The sequence below is a fragment of the Ambystoma mexicanum genome, chromosome 1q (assembly GCF_040938575.1).
Source record: "Ambystoma mexicanum isolate Mex_15411 chromosome 1q, UKY_AmexF1_1, whole genome shotgun sequence".
Classification (NCBI taxonomy): domain Eukaryota; kingdom Metazoa; phylum Chordata; class Amphibia; order Caudata; family Ambystomatidae; genus Ambystoma; species Ambystoma mexicanum.
The window spans coordinates 811,470,902-811,488,018 of NC_090922.1; the positions used below are offsets into that span (position 1 = coordinate 811,470,902).

Below are 17,117 nucleotides of genomic sequence, written 5' to 3' on the forward strand. Positions count from 1 at the left end.
CACAAAGAAAATAATAAAACCAGTGGGATTTCCGGGACGACCTTTCTTCCAGGAAAGATGAACAAAGATGAAGACAAATGTACTGCTTCCACTTTGGTAACAACGTCCCGGCTCCCCTTTTCTGCAGTGCCAGATTTACACAGTTTGTCAGGATGCTTGAAGGTTTCCTCTTGCCACAGCAACTTCCTTTTATTATATTTTTCTGACAAGAATAAGGAAGACCACAGCACTGCTACTGCTACTACAACTTCTGAAATTAAATAATGTTGCTGCTACAACCACAACTTTATAAGATAGGCAAGACTTCTTTGACCTCTACAGGCTGGCTAGGTATTCCTCTTTCTATACCATCAGAATGGGCAGCCTCTTTGTCTGTCTTGCAATTACCATGAAATCTGCTATCATCTTTTGGACCACTTCTTCTTTCTGGTCCTGGCCATGCAGATTTAAAAAGAAAAACTTCTGTTAACAAGTACCCAGCTCCATATACACTCTTCCTCAATTGTTCACCCCAAAGCTGTTGTGCCACTCTTCCAACTGTGATTGTTCTTGTCCTATAAAATTTAAAGGAATCTTGGGTAACAATGTCTTGGACAACTTCCAAATGCTGATGTATAGAGAAGGATTCACTTTTATAGAGTTCGCTTTAAAGGCTTGGGTAGTACTTGTTTTGGCTTCAGCTACAACCTCTTCTGTAACTTTTGCTACAGCTTTTATTGTGTTGCAAGATACATCTTCTCTATCAAAAGCAAAATAAAGCACACACGATTTTGTTTCTCTCTCGAATTGCCACTTAAGAGAGACACGTTCCCACCTTTTGGTCATCACACAGCCTCCAAGGTATCGGGAAACATTGTCTCATGGATGGGGTTCTCAAGCATTGCTTGCAACACTTCGTGAAAGTCAGCTTTGTCTTAATAAAGCTACTGGCAATTTTCTCTGTGTAACTGGAGACACGCGACCGCTCAGCAAAATGTAATGCTGATCATAGGGAAAGAGAGGTTTTCATTACACGCAAGAGTTTGATTTAAGCGCGTGTTGCCTTCCCCTTCATAAAAAGACTTCCACTTCTACAGTTAACTTTTCTTTGCAAAGATGAAAGCGCAAGTATAATTAAAGCTGGTTACAGTTAGCGGCAAGGCAATTCGGCTGTTCAGGAGTACAGAGCTTCTCTTCTTGATTGCTGATTACAACAGTTGCGGGCTGTGTCCCGGCTTAGTTTCTTCTCCTATCACTTCTGCATGCACTCTTGAGATCCACACCCATTTGTTGCATGGGATCCGGACTCATTAAGGGAGAGCCTTCTACTCTCCAATTTCCTTCGGCTTGCCTCTGCATGCGGGCCTCGGGAATAGCTGCAACTTCTGCTCTGCATTCACAGTGACAAGGCTTCAATAACTACTCTGAGAGGTTGTTCAGGGGAAGAGCTTGCCCATGCCTCAGACGGTCATATTTATTAATGCTGTCACATGACTGCCAGCGTTCAGTGAAGGGCCATCATGCCTGTGATGTAAGAACGTCCTCCGTCACAACATCTCCCTCACTTGAGCACACCCCTCTTCTGGGCTTTATGTGCTCACCTGCTCTTGTGCTCGTTGGCTTCTTCAGCTAACTCCTCCCCTCAGCTCCCAGCCCTCTATCTTTCTTAACCTCTGTTATAAAGCCCTTACCGTTCCCATTGGCAGAGGCACATTTTTGAACTTATTGGATAAATACCTTTCCATTCCAAGCCAGGAAAAGGACGTTTTTAAAGGCTTTCCACTATCATGGATTTCGTTCAGTTGGCTTCCAAGTGCTGGAGCTGGTGTTTGTCACCTGCCTGCTCCTGCTTTGTCTCCTGCATGTTCCCCTGCAGAGAAGTTGCGGGTTTCTGATGTAAAAAGAGCCATCACAATGGACAGGTAAACCTCTGGTAAACTCCCACCTGTTAAAAAAAGGCGTTTTTACTTTTTGGGGTGGGGAGTAAATATTTCTCTCTTTAAATGCTTCTGCTGTTGGGAAGGAAGAAAACTGTTCTTTACGCATGCTGTTGCTGTAGGGGGGTGGTGGGGAGTGGTTGGCATAACTTAGGTTTTTCCCTTTGAGAATCTGTACTTATTGACTAAGGAATCTCGGTCGACGTGCTATTGTTTCCCCATAGCGTACCTTTCTCTGAATCCCTGAAAGATACTCCAGAATATGTCCTGAGATTTGGATCTCTAAACCTGATGAATCTTGGGAGATGTAGTCCTCAATACCTTGTTTCTTTCAAAAGTGGTAGTTTCTTAATAGTTTCCGTTTCGGGGCTTGGAAAATAGTTCAGGACTTGTTTGGTCAGTCCTAATCTCAGGCGGACCGGGGACCGAATGCAATGTTTATACTGTGACTGATAGTTGTATATGTGTGACATTATTAAAGTATATATTTTTCACTATGTGTGGTGTATGTTCTAGAGATGTCTGAAGACCAATTGTACCTTGTAGACCAATTGTACTTTCTGGTCAGCCTACTACCCCTATGTCAGAGTTAAGGCTCGGCACTCTGTCCATGTTAGCTACCATAAGAGAGGTTTGGCTTCCCTTTCTTATTATGTGTGTCAGCTCCCCCCATGGGTTAGTGGTGGTAGTACCCTCAAAGGAGGGTGCTACAAAAACTGCCATAACACTATTGATCCTTGGCCACTGAACTCCTGAAACCTGAGCAAGAGATACCAACAGTGGTTGTCTGTGGGAGAAGTAGAGACTCCTGCATTTCGTCCTTCTGGATTTCAGGGACTGTAACAGCCTGTTTTTTGATTGGGGCGTGGAGGCTATTATGAACTGTTGTTGTAGAGAGCCTCGGGGTACAAATAACCTGGAAAACCTGCACATATCAAAGAGGGACTGTTCATCTGAGTGAATGTGGAAGAAGGAGTTTTTAGAGAATGTGAGACTATATTGTGCATCCATGTATTTGTTTTAGGGAAAGTTATGCTCATTCTTATATCTGAAACCTATTTTTTTAATGAAACCCCTGTAAGAACTAAAAAGAGCCTTCAATTCATGGCTCACCCACCTGACCTAAAAAGGCACACACAGGGTTTGCCGTCTCAGGAGTCTGCTTGGTCTGTGGACTTTGGTTGCACTGGCAAGAGGACGCCTTGACATCAAGTTGGTTTTGCATTCACAGGTGAGTGCTTGCCAGTGCCGCTGTTTGTAGCAGCCATTCTGTTAAAGCTCGACATAGTGCAGGCAATCCCATAATAAAAATGATGAAATAAAAGTCAGCGGAGACACATCATGTTGACGTCAGATCTTTAAGTATACATGGGCACTCACACCATACAGATGCCATAGAGAGTACACTAGAAGGAAATACAAGGTTGTATTTCAGAGGAGATGAGGGCACCAGCCCTGGTATCTTCAATGGCTCTTTTCTAATGAAAGGCTTTGAAACTCCAGACCTCATAGCCATACGAGGTGCATTGCACCTGCCTTGGCCTGTGAAGGCTGGTCCTTACAAGGACTGGGGAGAGCAACGGCATCTGTGAGTTTCATGTGCTCCTGTGGAGGGGTTTGTGTGCTTTTTTCAATAATTTTTTTACTAGCTTGTGCTATTCTGGTGGGTTTCTCTTGTGTTTCTGTGGCTTCTCACTCTGTTTTTGTGAGCTGGCCTGCATGTAGAGTGTGCAGGCCCTGCAGTGAAGTCCTTTGTTTGTTTCTGGCTTTCCTCCTGTCCTCACCCTCCCCCTCCCCCCTTGCAATTGGATGGAATAGTCAGGTGTGTCTCTGCCTTTGTTCCTGGCAGCCATTTCCACTTGCCTTCTGGACCTTTTTCCATTTCTCTGCCACAACTGTGTGACCTCTCCCCTGCCCCTTGTCCGTGATTGGCTGTCTCCCTCCAGGGGGCAGGCTCTTGGCCATGCCCCCTGGGACAGACCACTACCCATGCAGCCCCTTCGGCGGGGGGCCCAGGGCAGACAGAGGCTCCCGGGGAGGCATCTCCAGACCGTGTTTGCCCGTGTCCGGCTCTGAGGCCAGTGGCCAGCCGTCTGGCAACGGGATGGGCGTGGTCTGGGTGGGCAGGTCAGCGGTCACTGTAAGGAGTGCTCCTTCACTACTAAGTGGCAAACACTTGGTGGTGTTGTTCACTGTTGTGTCCCATGCTTGGACCTTTTCCATCGTTTCAGATACCTCGGATCTGGGTGTTTGCACTTCTGCTGTGCCTCCAGTTTGGGCATTCGTATTCTGTCATGGTGGAGTTTGGCATGTGGCGCACTCAGATGGAGGATTTTTGAGGACTGGAGTTGCATCACGTCTGGACAGCTGTGGCGCTGGCTTGTGTCATGTCTAGACAACTGTAACACTGGCTTGCGTCACATCTGGACAGAATTGTGGGGACTGGCATTGCGTCAGAGCTAGACAACTGTAAAACTAGCTTGCGTCCCACCTCCACTCATCTGGGTGGTGACCAGGACACTCTACCAGTGACCAACACAAGCTGCCTCGACAGTGTCCAGTGTCCACACCTGCCAGACGGGGACTAGATGGCTGTCAACCAGCGTCAACAAATAAGATAGGCACACCAACTTTCTGGCACTAATAGCTACGTTAACGCTCAACTCACCCTGAACAACCAAAACTTGCAATAATTGCACCAATCGCACACGCCAGTGACATCTTCTGGGAAGACCAGTGGGAATCCAAGTGCACTTAAATGCCCTTCATATTTTGAAGCCTAGGACTGTAACCTACTATCTAGGAATCTCAAATTCAGTTGTGTTTGTATCTGCCATTTTGTGAAAACGAGGCCTTTCTCCCAATATCTAGGAACCTCAAATTTAGCTGCGTTTATATCTGCCATTTTGTTAAACCCCATACCTTTCTCCCGCTGTCTAGGAATCTCAAACTTAGCTGTGTTTATATCTGCCATTCTGTGAAAACTAGGCCTTTCTCCCACTATCTAGGAATCTCAAATGTAGGTGTGTTCATATCTGCCATTCTGTGAAACCCATTCTCCCACTAGCTAGGAATCTCAAACATAGGTGTGTTTATATCTGCCACTCTGTGAAACCCGGGCCTTTCTCCCACTAGCTACGAATCTCAAACATAGGTGTGTTTATATCTGCCACTCTGTGTAAACTAGGCCATTTTCCCACTATCTAGGAATCTAAGATGTAGGTATGTTTATATATGCCATTTTGTGAAACCCAGGCCTTTCTCCCACTAGCTAGGAATCTCAAACGTAGGTGTGTTTATATCTGCCACTGTGTGAAAACTAGGCCTTTCTGCCTCTATCTAGGAATCTAAGACGTAGGTATGTTTATATCTGCCATTTTGTGAAACCCAGGCCTTTCTCCAGGCTGTCTAGGAATCTCAAACATAGGCAGTAGCTTCCAAGGAAAACCTGAAAATTAAAACGGATGAACCACTAAGCATCGAAAACTGTGAATCCCTAATCGTTCACCTAATAGCAAACCCCAAAATAAACCTCAAATTTGTTCTAGTTTACAGACCACCAACATATGATGTAACCTTCATGGATGTCTTCACAGAAGCCATTACCAACCTAGCCATTGAGCAGTAACACCTGATAATCCCAGGAGACTTCAACATCTGGTTTGAAGAAGAAACCGCTAACTCACATAAATCACAAGCAAAACAATTGAAGACAATGAAACTACATCAGCTAGTCAAAGGAGCAATTCACACGGCGGGTCATACACTGGACGCAATCTCCACAAACAAAAACCTCATCAACACAGCACCACCAATTCAGATCCTATGTAGCGACCACCTCATCATCCCTTTCGTAACCACGCTAGCTAGGACAACAGCCAAACAACCAGACAGGCTGACCACTATCATGAAAAGAAACTGGAGGACCATCAAAGCAAGCAACCTAATAGAATGCCTGGAAATCAACAAACAACCGACAACGACCCTGGACGGAGCTGACCGAGACAAAAAAACAGAACTACTGCACAAGTCGATCACTGAAACAATTGACGACATCTCCAAGGAAAAGCCTTTCACCCCATCACGCAAAAGAACAGCAAAATGGTTTGAACCTGCTGCTCAGGGACATGAAAAGACAAAACAAGATGATTGAACTAGAGTGGAGGAAAGAATACAACCAGGCAAAGAAATTACAATTCCAACGGCAAATCAGCTCATACAAAAAGGAAATCCACAAGGCCAAAAAGAAATTCTATGACAAATTGACCCCCTAATCCATAGTACAAAAAGAACCACTTGATCATGAATGTGTAGAGCAGCAGTTGACTGAGAATAAAACCATTGATGTTTCTCTGATGGGGCTTTTATTGAATTATGAGTGAGCAGGGCCTCCTTAACAAATGCTAACCTGACCAGGAGCCTCATCCTATGACGAAGGAGAGAAACACATGGACAATGAACAGACACATCCTGGACAAAATGGCAGCCTGCAAGCACCAGAGCATTACCTTCACACTTAGGGTGAGGTGGCAGCAGGGATGCAATTTCACCAAAATGCCAGGGGTAGCGGAAGTGACATCACACCACCCTTGATCTCCCTGATGACACCGGAAGTGATGTCCTTTGGCCCCACCACAAGTGGCATCACAGGAAGTGGGATAATGTCATTTGACCCCACCCCAAAATGACATCACAGGAAGTCATGGCACAAAACCTTTCACCTCTTCACATCACAGAAAGTGGCAGTACATGGTATTGTACCAAAACATCACAGCCCATTACTGCAAGGTAGATTTTGCCAGATCATTTTTTGCACATTTCGACGAAAATATCGAGGGGGGTGGGAATCGGTACTAATAAGGTGGGGGGCATGTGGAGGGGAGTTGCGGGGGGGTCTACCCCGCACTCATTTCCGATGAACTGCGTAAATTGTTTTGTGAAAAATCTACTTCGCAGTAATGGATAGATCCCATCACATAGCTCTGTCCTTCAGTACACTAAGAAAAATATGGTCACGCTTGACAGAAAAATTGTGATTGAAGGTTTAACCTAACAGCATGTTAACAATTACGACTATGTGGACATTTACAGCATTCCGTCCTTTTCCCGGACTGGCTCTAAAAAGGACTGTATTGTAGCAGGCTTCCAAAAGGGTTGTCTTGTAATAGGATTTATAGGGTGGCCTGGTCAAAGAGGCACTGGAGTTCTATTGTACCATGTCCCTCTACGCCACTGGAATTGGGGTGTACGTTGGTAACAGACTAGTACCAGTGGCTGTAAATGCTTTGCTCTGTGAGCTCCTGGAGGCAGGGATGGTATGGCCTACAGGGAACTCTGGAGATTTCCCTGGGGGGAATGGGGAGGAGCTACTGCATCATGGACCTCTTTTTATTTCCGAGTTTTCCTATGGGAAAGGGGTTTGGCTTGCTTAAAATGTGTAATATGAGGCCACTTTGAAAATTATTCCCTGGGCCTCTTTTGGTTCTCAGTCAAGCCATGTGATTGCAGTGTTTTTACTGCAACCATGTTAATCTTCTGGGAGCAGAACAAGTGATCAGGCCAATATGGGGCACATGCCATAGCGTAGATCTGCTCTAAGCCTGTATGTATTTCAATCCCCATGCTATGCTTCATAGATAGGCAAGAAGGGACATGCTGAAGATGGAGGTGGCCCTCATATCATACTAGCAGAGTCGTGTGCATGTGAGCCTTCGATAACATGATCTTCTTGAGGTTGGGCCGTTTCCCTATTCCATCACAAGCAAAACATCAATGTGGGCTCAGGAGCGCTCAAAAAAGCCTTCGTTGCAGGACATTGGTGGCAAAGGCTGCCACAGGTTGCATGGAGATGTTTTACTATGAGAAAAAGAAAGAGCTTAATTTCAGCCTTATCTGGAAACTGTCTCCCCTGTGCACATAACGTTCTGTTACATGAGGTTTTGCTTTGGCCAGTTGGCTCCAGCCTCACATGTAGGGCCGTAGTCAGGTAACCCTTTGCATGAGTCTCTACGTCCTTATTGGGGCTTAGTGGGTGAAACAGCAGCACAGTTTGCCTCTTTTGTATGGATCGCATCGTATTGTGAAAGAAATGAATAATTCCTGTTTTTTTAAGAAATACAGGATATATTCCACAGCTGAAGCAATGGCGCTGTTGAAGACCACTTATTTCTCTGAAACTCTTCACCACGTGGAAAGTGCATGGAAACAGAGCCCGCCAGTGATCGGTGGCCCATGAAAGTAGAGATTCGGTCAAAATATTCCTTGTAAACTCAGGTGGCAACTTACATGTTTATATGGTGCACTTTAGGCGTAATGACCACATTTTAACTGGTGTTTATGTGCATTTTACATTTATTTGTATCTATACATGTGTTTTAAGTTATTGTTAGTATTAATATTTATAATTGTTCAAAAAGATCAATACAAACTAATTGACTGAAAAGAAAAAGAGCCTGCTGCGTGCAGAATGGATGGAATGGAATATGCATGCATTGTATTTATAGGGCTACAAACGCCTTTGGCTAGCAAATAATATGCATGACGTTTGGGTAAAATGTTCTATATGGTTTGAACAATGTTCACTGTTCCTACATCTTAGAGGGTCACATCTGGTGTTCCAATGGCTGAACCATAGAGAACAAAACAGTGATGCCATATACATCACAAATAAAGAGAAATAAATAACATACCAACAGCTTAGCAGTTAGTCTAAGGAAAGAAATCCCTCCCCAGCAGCCTATGCGATATGTTTCAGAAGCCTTGAATGTGCAGTAATGGAAATCCCTGTGTATTCAGGAACTACGGCAAAACACAATGACTTGGACACATTTAACAAGTAAAGCTCTCTCCAGCTGCATCCCCGGGTCGTCCTGACCCTTCCAGCACACGTCATCGTGCGCAGACGCCAATACTGATGTGGCAGTTTTCATACTGACTTCTAAAAGAAATCACTGAAAAGAGTGCTCTCGTCTGAGAGAACCTCTTTACTTCCGGTTTTGCTCTGCCTCTGCAGACCCCCAGGGGTTGCAGAGGCAGAGCCAGGGGTCGCACAGGAGATGCCAGGGGTCACAATAGTGACCCCTGGCAATCCCTGATTTGACGTCCCTGGGTGGCAGAACCCCTTCCCAACACAAATTCAGCACTAGTCAGCATGTCTTACTTGGTGGGGGTGTTATAATGTAAGGGCTGCCAGATGTCTAACAGATGGTGGTTCGACAGACACGTCCTCCACGGTCATCCTATGCTAGGTCCTCCATGAGGGTGGCATCAGAAAGCAGCATACGTTGACATTGCCCACTTGATCACATGGAAATATGCTACAAGCTCTGCCTTAGACAACTCCAGACCACTGCCCGAACTGGAGGTTGAGGGGGCACCCGGAGTCTACCCATGTCAAGTTGGTCCAAAGAAAGCCTCTTGCACTGCCTCGTCTTCTTCTTCCCATAGTGGTGAGCCTTTTGTGAACAAAGGCTGACGCCACGCCTAAGAGAAAAATACCACCCATAGGCTTCCTGCCACTAGGAGGATCATGAAACTCTGACTACATCACATCCAGACGGCTTACTCTGACCCCGCCACTCCGCCATTCAGAATCACAGCCCAAGGCTAAAACACCCAGGAGTCAAAATCAGACACCCTTGCAACAATCTGGCAAACCATGGGTGGGCACACAGAAGGCTGACCCCAGCAGTCATGAGACCCTCCATTGTGACAGTGAAGGAATCCCTCCTGTTCAAAAGCCAACCTATGTGCATTTTCAAAGTAAAGGATGACCATGTTTCCATTAGAGAACACAACCATTGTAAATAATATGAATATGAATAATATGTGGTCATGAGATACCACTTGAAGCAGCAAATGAGCACATTGTCATTCACCAGTCCACACTATACCTAGACACAAAAAGTAAGCACAGGAGATCATCATCTTTAAAGACATTTCAGGATATGGACCACGGGGGCCTGTGTGACCGGGAGACACAGGTCAAGATACTCACTGTGTAATTGAGCCAGGTAATTGGTTTCCTAGGGTATCACATTGAACGATTACTGAAATGACAAAATGCGTGCAGTGTTAGCAATTGATGAAAAGAGTCAACAAATGTCCACTAACACTTTAATTGAAAGATAATCAAAAGCTTGTGTTTCGGGGCGTTTGATCACCAAACCAAGAATGCAAAAACCATGCATGCAATTACCAATGTCAAAGTCTGCAATTTGCACGGTGGACATCTCCATCCCAAAAAAGTGAAGGTCGGGATTCTTCTGACCAGCAAAGTTATGATCAGGAAATTGAGTGGCAGGCAAATGAAGACCAGGAACATCAGTGCCGGGGATATGAACACCAGGTATGTGAGCACCAGGGATGTTATATCCGGGAATGTTAATGTAATAGCCCATAGGGGCGGGTGCGTCAATCACAAAGGACCCACTCCAGGCTGAGTAGCTTTTGGTTACGATTCCATTTCTCTTCGATTCATGGTAGCCATCCTGTCCCGGCCTCTTCTCCACTCTTACTCGTCCACCAGCGTTGGTGAGCTTCCCGGCATGGATGGCAGCGCGGCAGATGGAAGACTCCTGTAGGAGGGAAAGGGGTGGTGGATGATTTGCTTTGCAATTTGCTTATTTTCTAAATATCATGACGCACATTTCTTTCTTCTCATGCTGAAGAAAGGAAATCAGCATCTAGTGCATGCCAATGAAAGACAGACTTATCAAAACTCTGGGCTTACATCTCTGTAAACTTCATTTCCCCACACTTCGCCTTCTTGAGACAGGCATTCTTCTGGGCAAAGAACTCTAAAATAGGGAAAAGTTTGATTTGAGCCAGCTCAGTTGTTTCGGCAGTCCCTGTGACATTCAACATGCAGACAATAGTGGGTCACAGCTGATCAGGTGAAAAGCTTTCCTGCCCTGCACAGTGGAACTGACTACACATTCAGATGTGTCTTTAGCACTGTGCAAGTGTGCTGTGTGTGGGGATGGTTTACCACCTTTTGTGCAAAGAGGCTGAAGGCTCCCTTAGATATCATGTGAACTCTGTGTTGATTTTAAATACTTGAACCTTTGTTGTTCAGCTATTCCTATGCAGTGCTGCTGGAGTTCACACTAGCTTTATAAAGTGGCTTATGCTTGCCTTCCCTCAAAACCAAACATTATTAAAACATTTTGCAATCTGGTTGGTCTCGACAGTCATTAACATTATACAAATGCTCATTTATTAATGATAATAGCAATAATAATAATCACAATAATAATAAATAGCTGTACCCAGCATATAGTACACCAATCTAGCTATCTCTGCGCTCTCTTTCTCCCTCTATTTTCCTCACCCTCTAGCTCTCTCTCTCTCTCGCTGACAGAAATGTGACTAGGGAATGATAATGATATATTGAAGGAACAGAAGGTGTGTTTCGTATGGTAGAATGAGACCAGCATTAATAGAGGTGCGCCCGCTGGGTAGGGACCCGCCTAGTATTTGTAGACAGCCACTGTCATTGCGTGTGTCCTTCAGGAATGCCACCATCTTAATGAGGGTGAATTTTCCATACCGAGGGAGGTGAGTGGGACGTGGATAGGCTTGGCAAAGTTGCTGGGGCTCTGACAGACCATATTAAGGAACAGAGGACAATACTACAGAGTCTACAACTGCTTTTGTTATTTTCAATTATTCTTTATTATTAGTGTTTGTGCATATTGTTACATATGTGCAGGTTTCACTACCAATCAACCAGTGGCCAAAGCACAAAATAGTATTTGCCTTTTATTCAGATTAGGACCTATTCTAAGAAAAAATGACATTTTGAGAGATAAAATGGTCTATATAGCTATTGAAGAGGAGGACATTATTTGGAGAAAATGTTAGAAGGAATTGAATGGTGAAATACCGAAATCACCAAAAAAAGGCCTTGGCACTGGTGGGGGGGGGGGAACCCATGGCAGTTTAATAGTGCTAACATTTTAAAAGTGTTTCAATCGAACATTCTACAATGTTCATTTCTAATGATCATTAACAGTATATTTTGTAGTCATAATAAGAATGCTGTAGCTGTCTTACTATGCAGAACACATTACGAAAACCTAAGATAAACATATATATTTATTTCTGATGGAAGGGTATCATTCCAAGGCGAACAGTGTGGTACAATCCTATTGTACCTTTTTGAAATTTCTCTGCGAGGAAGGGGGAGATGAAAAATAGGACTAACGAAAGTTCCTGGCAGCTTTGCATAAGATTGACGAGCATTTTGGAAACTTACGTATGGCTACAGATCTTTATATTTGACAAATCTCTCAGTGATACAAGGGTTGTATTCTTGAATAACTAAGTCGATAATACATCATGGGATTGGTGCTCATTGAAATTTTCACAGCACTCCCCCTAACATTAGAGTGAACCATATACACTAATGCAGACATTGGGCCTCATTAGGAGTGTGGCAGCCGCGGAATGAACAGTGCCAGGCTGCCACATTACGAGGTCTGCAGCTGGTCCCGCTCTGGACGCCTGGCCAGACCAGACGTGCAGAGCGGGACCTGTTAGCAGTCCAGCATGCTAACAATGGGACCGTCATTAACAGGCCCGTTGTTAGCATCCTTCCCATTCCCATTGAGCCCTATGGGGGCTCAAATGGGAATGGGGACGTACCGGGTCCGGGTCCCGTGAAAGGGAATTACCGGGCCCTCAAAGGTCAGAATGGCCCGGTAAGTCCCCTTTTGCGGGATCCGGACCCGAGTTTGGGGGTAGCCATGCCGCTAAAAACAGCATGGATACCTCCAAACTCGTAATGAGGCCCATTGTCAGGTTTTGGATGAGAGAATAAAATTACTGACATCTGTTACTCCCGGGGCCGTCCTATTTCTGCCTTAATGGGATAATATTTCCTCTCCCCAAAACTTTCCTACAAAGCACTGATGAGGTCCGTCCAGTCAGAGCTAAGACCAGGTTTCAATTCTGGTGCGTAATATAGAGGTGTCTAACAGCGACGTCCTATTTGCCTTCAAAGCAAAGTCATGGTCACACCACCAGTGTGTCCAGACTCTTTTGACTGGGGTGGCCCAAGTGGGGCACTGACTTATGCAGGGGTGGCATGGAGTACGAGCACACACACTTAAGGATCAGTCAGATTTCAGGGGCAGCACATCACCCAAAGGCCAATTCCTGGACATAACACTGCTCACCACCCAGTTGCATCCATGCTTCACCAAACACCTCCAAATGACCAACCAACCAAGTCTCCTGAATAGTTGGCTCTGCCACTGCTTTTACTCAGCCTCTCCCTCCACACTGAGTCATTAGCTCCCCCTCAAATCCTGGCCTCCCCCTCTTCAGGAAAGTCCTTGATTAGGGCCTAAGCAAATATAGTCACACCTATCTAGGCAGAGAGGCAGCGTGCCCCACATTATCTGGGTTTGATTACACATAGAGGCGATTTCATATTATAATTTTCATATTTCATATCGATTTCATATTATAAGCCATCCAATATAACTAACAAGATTTCCTCTAACTACTGATAGCTCGTCATCCATTCCTCCAAACGAATGAGAGTAGAGCATTTCGCATTTGCATGGTACTCACTGGGTAACAAGGCCAGCCAGCTGTTTTCCTGGGGTGTTGCACCTAACAATCACTAGAAGACAAAAAATACATCTGGAATGAGGGAAGTATTTTTATTCTTTAGTACTGAGATGTCAAAAGCTAAAATGCTTGTGTGTGGTTTTGCATAGACATAGAAAGTATATCACAATTGCCTCCTGGGCTGGGGACTTCACATGACCGGGGCCTGGGGTAAGTAGTATCCTGATCCCCCAGCCCCATTCAGCCATTCTGGTTACCTGTGTGGTCTTTTAGCACCTCAGTGTGCTCCAAACCCCCTTCCGTTCCAATCCTCTACCCGCTTCCTGGCCAGCCCTTCACCCCTCCTCCCTCCTCACCCTCAGCCCTCTGATTGGCCAGAAGGCTGGGTGTTTTGTTAGTGAGGGTGTAGCACCCTCGCCATACCCCCAGAGTCACTTTCTGTGACCCGTGCCTGGGGTAAGTAGTATCCTGAGTCCCCAGCCCCGTGTAGCTATTTTTGTTACCAGTGTGGCGTTTTAGCACCTCAGCATGCTCCAAATCCCCTCCCCATCCAATCCTCTACCTGCTTCCTGGTCGGCCCTTCTCCCCTCCTCCCTCCTCACCCTCTGATTGGCCAGAAGGCAGAGTGTTTTGTTTGTGAGGGTGTACTGCCCTCGCCATACTCCCAGAGCCACTTTCTGTGACCCATGCCTGGGGTTAGTAGTATTCTGTGCCCCCAGCCCCACAGCCTTTTTGGTTACATGTGTGGCCTGTTAGCGCCTCAGCCCACTGCAAATGCTGTTCCCACTCCAATCCTCTAGCAACTTCCTGTTCAGCCCTTCTGACCTCCTCCCTCCCCGCCCCCTGCCCTCCGATTGGCCAGAAGGCCATTACAAGACACACAAACACTCTGGCCAGACCCTGGCCGGGCAGCCCCCTAAGGGCCCCAAGGCAAAGGGCAGCTCTCAAAGAAGCAGCTTCAGTCCGTGTTTGCCTGTCTTCACAGGGAAGCCTGCCGTAGACAATCAGCAGAGACAGATAAGCTAAGTGTTATTGCACTCCAGTAATGCTCCACCACTCTTATTAGCTACTAGAACATAGACCACTAATGACAGTGGCCCTCATTACGACCCTGGCGGAAAGGGGTTTACGCCGGCGTAATGCATGGCGTACCTTTCCGCCTGACTACGAGGTCCCGTAGCGCCATGGTGATTTTTACGCCTGCTTTTTGCAGGCGGAAAAATCCATGGCGCTACGGGACTTGTTGTTAATTACGCCACCGTAATTTACGGTGGCGTAATTAACGCCTTCCCCACTCCCATTATACCCTATGGGGCAAAAATGGGAATGGGGAAGGGTAAATGGGGATTGGGGACTTACCGCCCCGCCAACCTCGGAATGGGGCGGTAAGTCCGCCAACCCCCATGGCGGAGTTGGCAGCTTAGCGCCATGGACCATGGTGCAAATTGCACCATGGATCTCCGCCAGGGTCGTAATGAGGGCCAGTAAGTCATATCTGTCATTTAGCCCAATTGTCTTAGTCATATATCCCATTTAGTCCACCTGTGTTAGCCATATCTCGAATTTAGCCCAATTGTCTTAGTCAGTCAAATCTCGCATTTAGTCCAATTGTGTTTGCCAGTTATTTCTCACATTTAGCCCAACTGTTTTAGTTAGTCATATCTCGCATTTAACCCAATTCTCTTAGTCAGTCATATCTCCCATATAGCCCACCTGTGTTAGTCAGCCTTCTCTTGCTTTCAACCCACTTTCCCGAACTCTATGAGGTAGTCAAATTCTGCATTTGCCCTCATCGTGTGAGGTAATCTCTTTTCACAACTAGCCCAAATGTATGAGATCGTGAAACTTTGCTTTTCACCTAGTTATGTGAGATAGTCATCTTTCACATCCTGCAGAGGAAATGTACTGCCACTAACAAACCCTAATAAGGACTCACCCTTCTGCATACACCTCTCAAACTCTGAACTAAACACAACCATACCTCTACAATATTTATTTCAGACCACACACCAGCTCAAACACATCAATCTCAAATTCCTAATATACACTATGGCTGATGCCACCCAGCTCAGTTTTTAAGCAAATGGGCAAAAGGATGCAGCCATCCAGGTCTGTGCACGCCTCCCAGATGCTGAGAGCTTGATGCCGCACGGGATAGGCTACTGTAGTTTTCAACTGGGAATAATTTTCTCCCACAATGAGAATAAAATGGGATTTATTCTTATGTTTTTTCCACTAAAAATATGTTTGCGGCAAGCATACTTTTGCCTTATCAAAGGTAAGAAAACAAAGGGGGAAATAACTATTATACATTTTAAGTACATTGGTTTTGTTAATTCAAATATTGCAAAAGATATTGGTTCCCTTCTTGAGGAACAAGACCAATGTTTTTAGAAATTGTTATTCAGGAAAAACTGCTGCATGTTTACAACAACATTTTCATCTTTAAAACACATTGGAAAATGTTGGTAAAAGAACTGCCGCTGCTCCTACAGCTATCTCCCAGCTTTCCCAACTGTTTCTAAAATATATGTATGCCTTTTCTCTCAAAAAGGAGGTCTGGGGGAGTGCAGGGGGAGGGGCGATGACAAATAACCAAATCCGCGGTAGCTACAAAATGGAGTCTGCACTGCTGCACACTGGACACAATGCACAAAATATGTGCGTGCATTTACAATTGAACATACAGTAAATGCCTTGTGGGCTCAAGTGTGATAAAGGGGTGCTTGTACTGCCTCTATTCATTACAATGGGGTGAACCTCTCAGTGGTCTAATGGAGTATAATGGAGGGAAGGGAGTGGTTGTGCTTGCATAGAGACCCCTGCGTTCACATGGTCACCCTTGCAGCAGACCTGCAACCTTGTGCAGCCCTTGAGAACTGTGATATTGGAGGGGGATTCTACCTTCCCCACTGGAGCCATTTTATGACAGGACATTAGCAGGAGAATACTCGAAAGTGCCTCTCACTGCAGCACTCAGACAAGTGCGTGTCGCACACGACAGGACATCGCCGCCACACTGGTGGCACTGACTGCACAATTGGGAAAGTTCAGCTCATGCAGGGCAGGCTACCACCCAGAGGAGTAGATTTGCTGAAAATGTTGGGGTTGGGTGGAGGGTTGGGGCATGATATCTAAAGGAAAGGGGCCTCTGCCAAATGAGGGGAACATAATGGAAAGTTGGGGGGGACAAACACCCTTGTGCCCTTTACAATTACACCTATGATACCACCACTGGAATATTGAAAGGGCACGCTTGCCGCAGGAATGTTAAAACACTGCAATGCTGAAAGATGAACCTCTCTGCAGAAGTTAAATACGTTCACATCCAGTAGTGCAACACTACCGAAAAAGTCAAAGGTGACCTTCACTGCAGGACGAAAACAGCTGTTCATGAAAACAACTATTCCTTTGGGCTATGTGGTGAGTGCTACCCCCATGGAAGGTAACACAGAGCACATGGAGGGTAGAGTTGACCACATACCCAAAAAAGTAGTCCTTTATTACAGGGTTCAAAATATGTACTGACCACTAGACATTGCCTAGTAATATGTTTACTCATGGTGAGTAAGAAATGGTGTGCTGTGCATAACAGGGGTCTGCAACCTTTGGCTCTCCAGA

At 45.6% G+C, this 17,117-nt stretch overlaps 1 protein-coding gene across 1 annotated transcript in view; it reads right to left on the bottom strand.

The window, feature by feature from the left end:
- LOC138536935 (protein AHNAK2-like) overlaps window positions 1-17,117 on the bottom strand; it is a 209,945-nt gene that overhangs the window by 48,393 nt on the left and 144,435 nt on the right. Inside the window, exons 13-16 of the mRNA XM_069641414.1 lie at window positions 13,497-13,548; window positions 10,648-10,714; window positions 10,114-10,492; window positions 9,913-9,964 (exon numbers count right to left, since the gene is read on the bottom strand). Coding sequence (XP_069497515.1) covers window positions 9,913-9,964; window positions 10,114-10,492; window positions 10,648-10,714; window positions 13,497-13,548 — 550 coding nt within the window. The remainder of the gene's footprint in view (window positions 1-9,912; window positions 9,965-10,113; window positions 10,493-10,647; window positions 10,715-13,496; window positions 13,549-17,117) is intronic.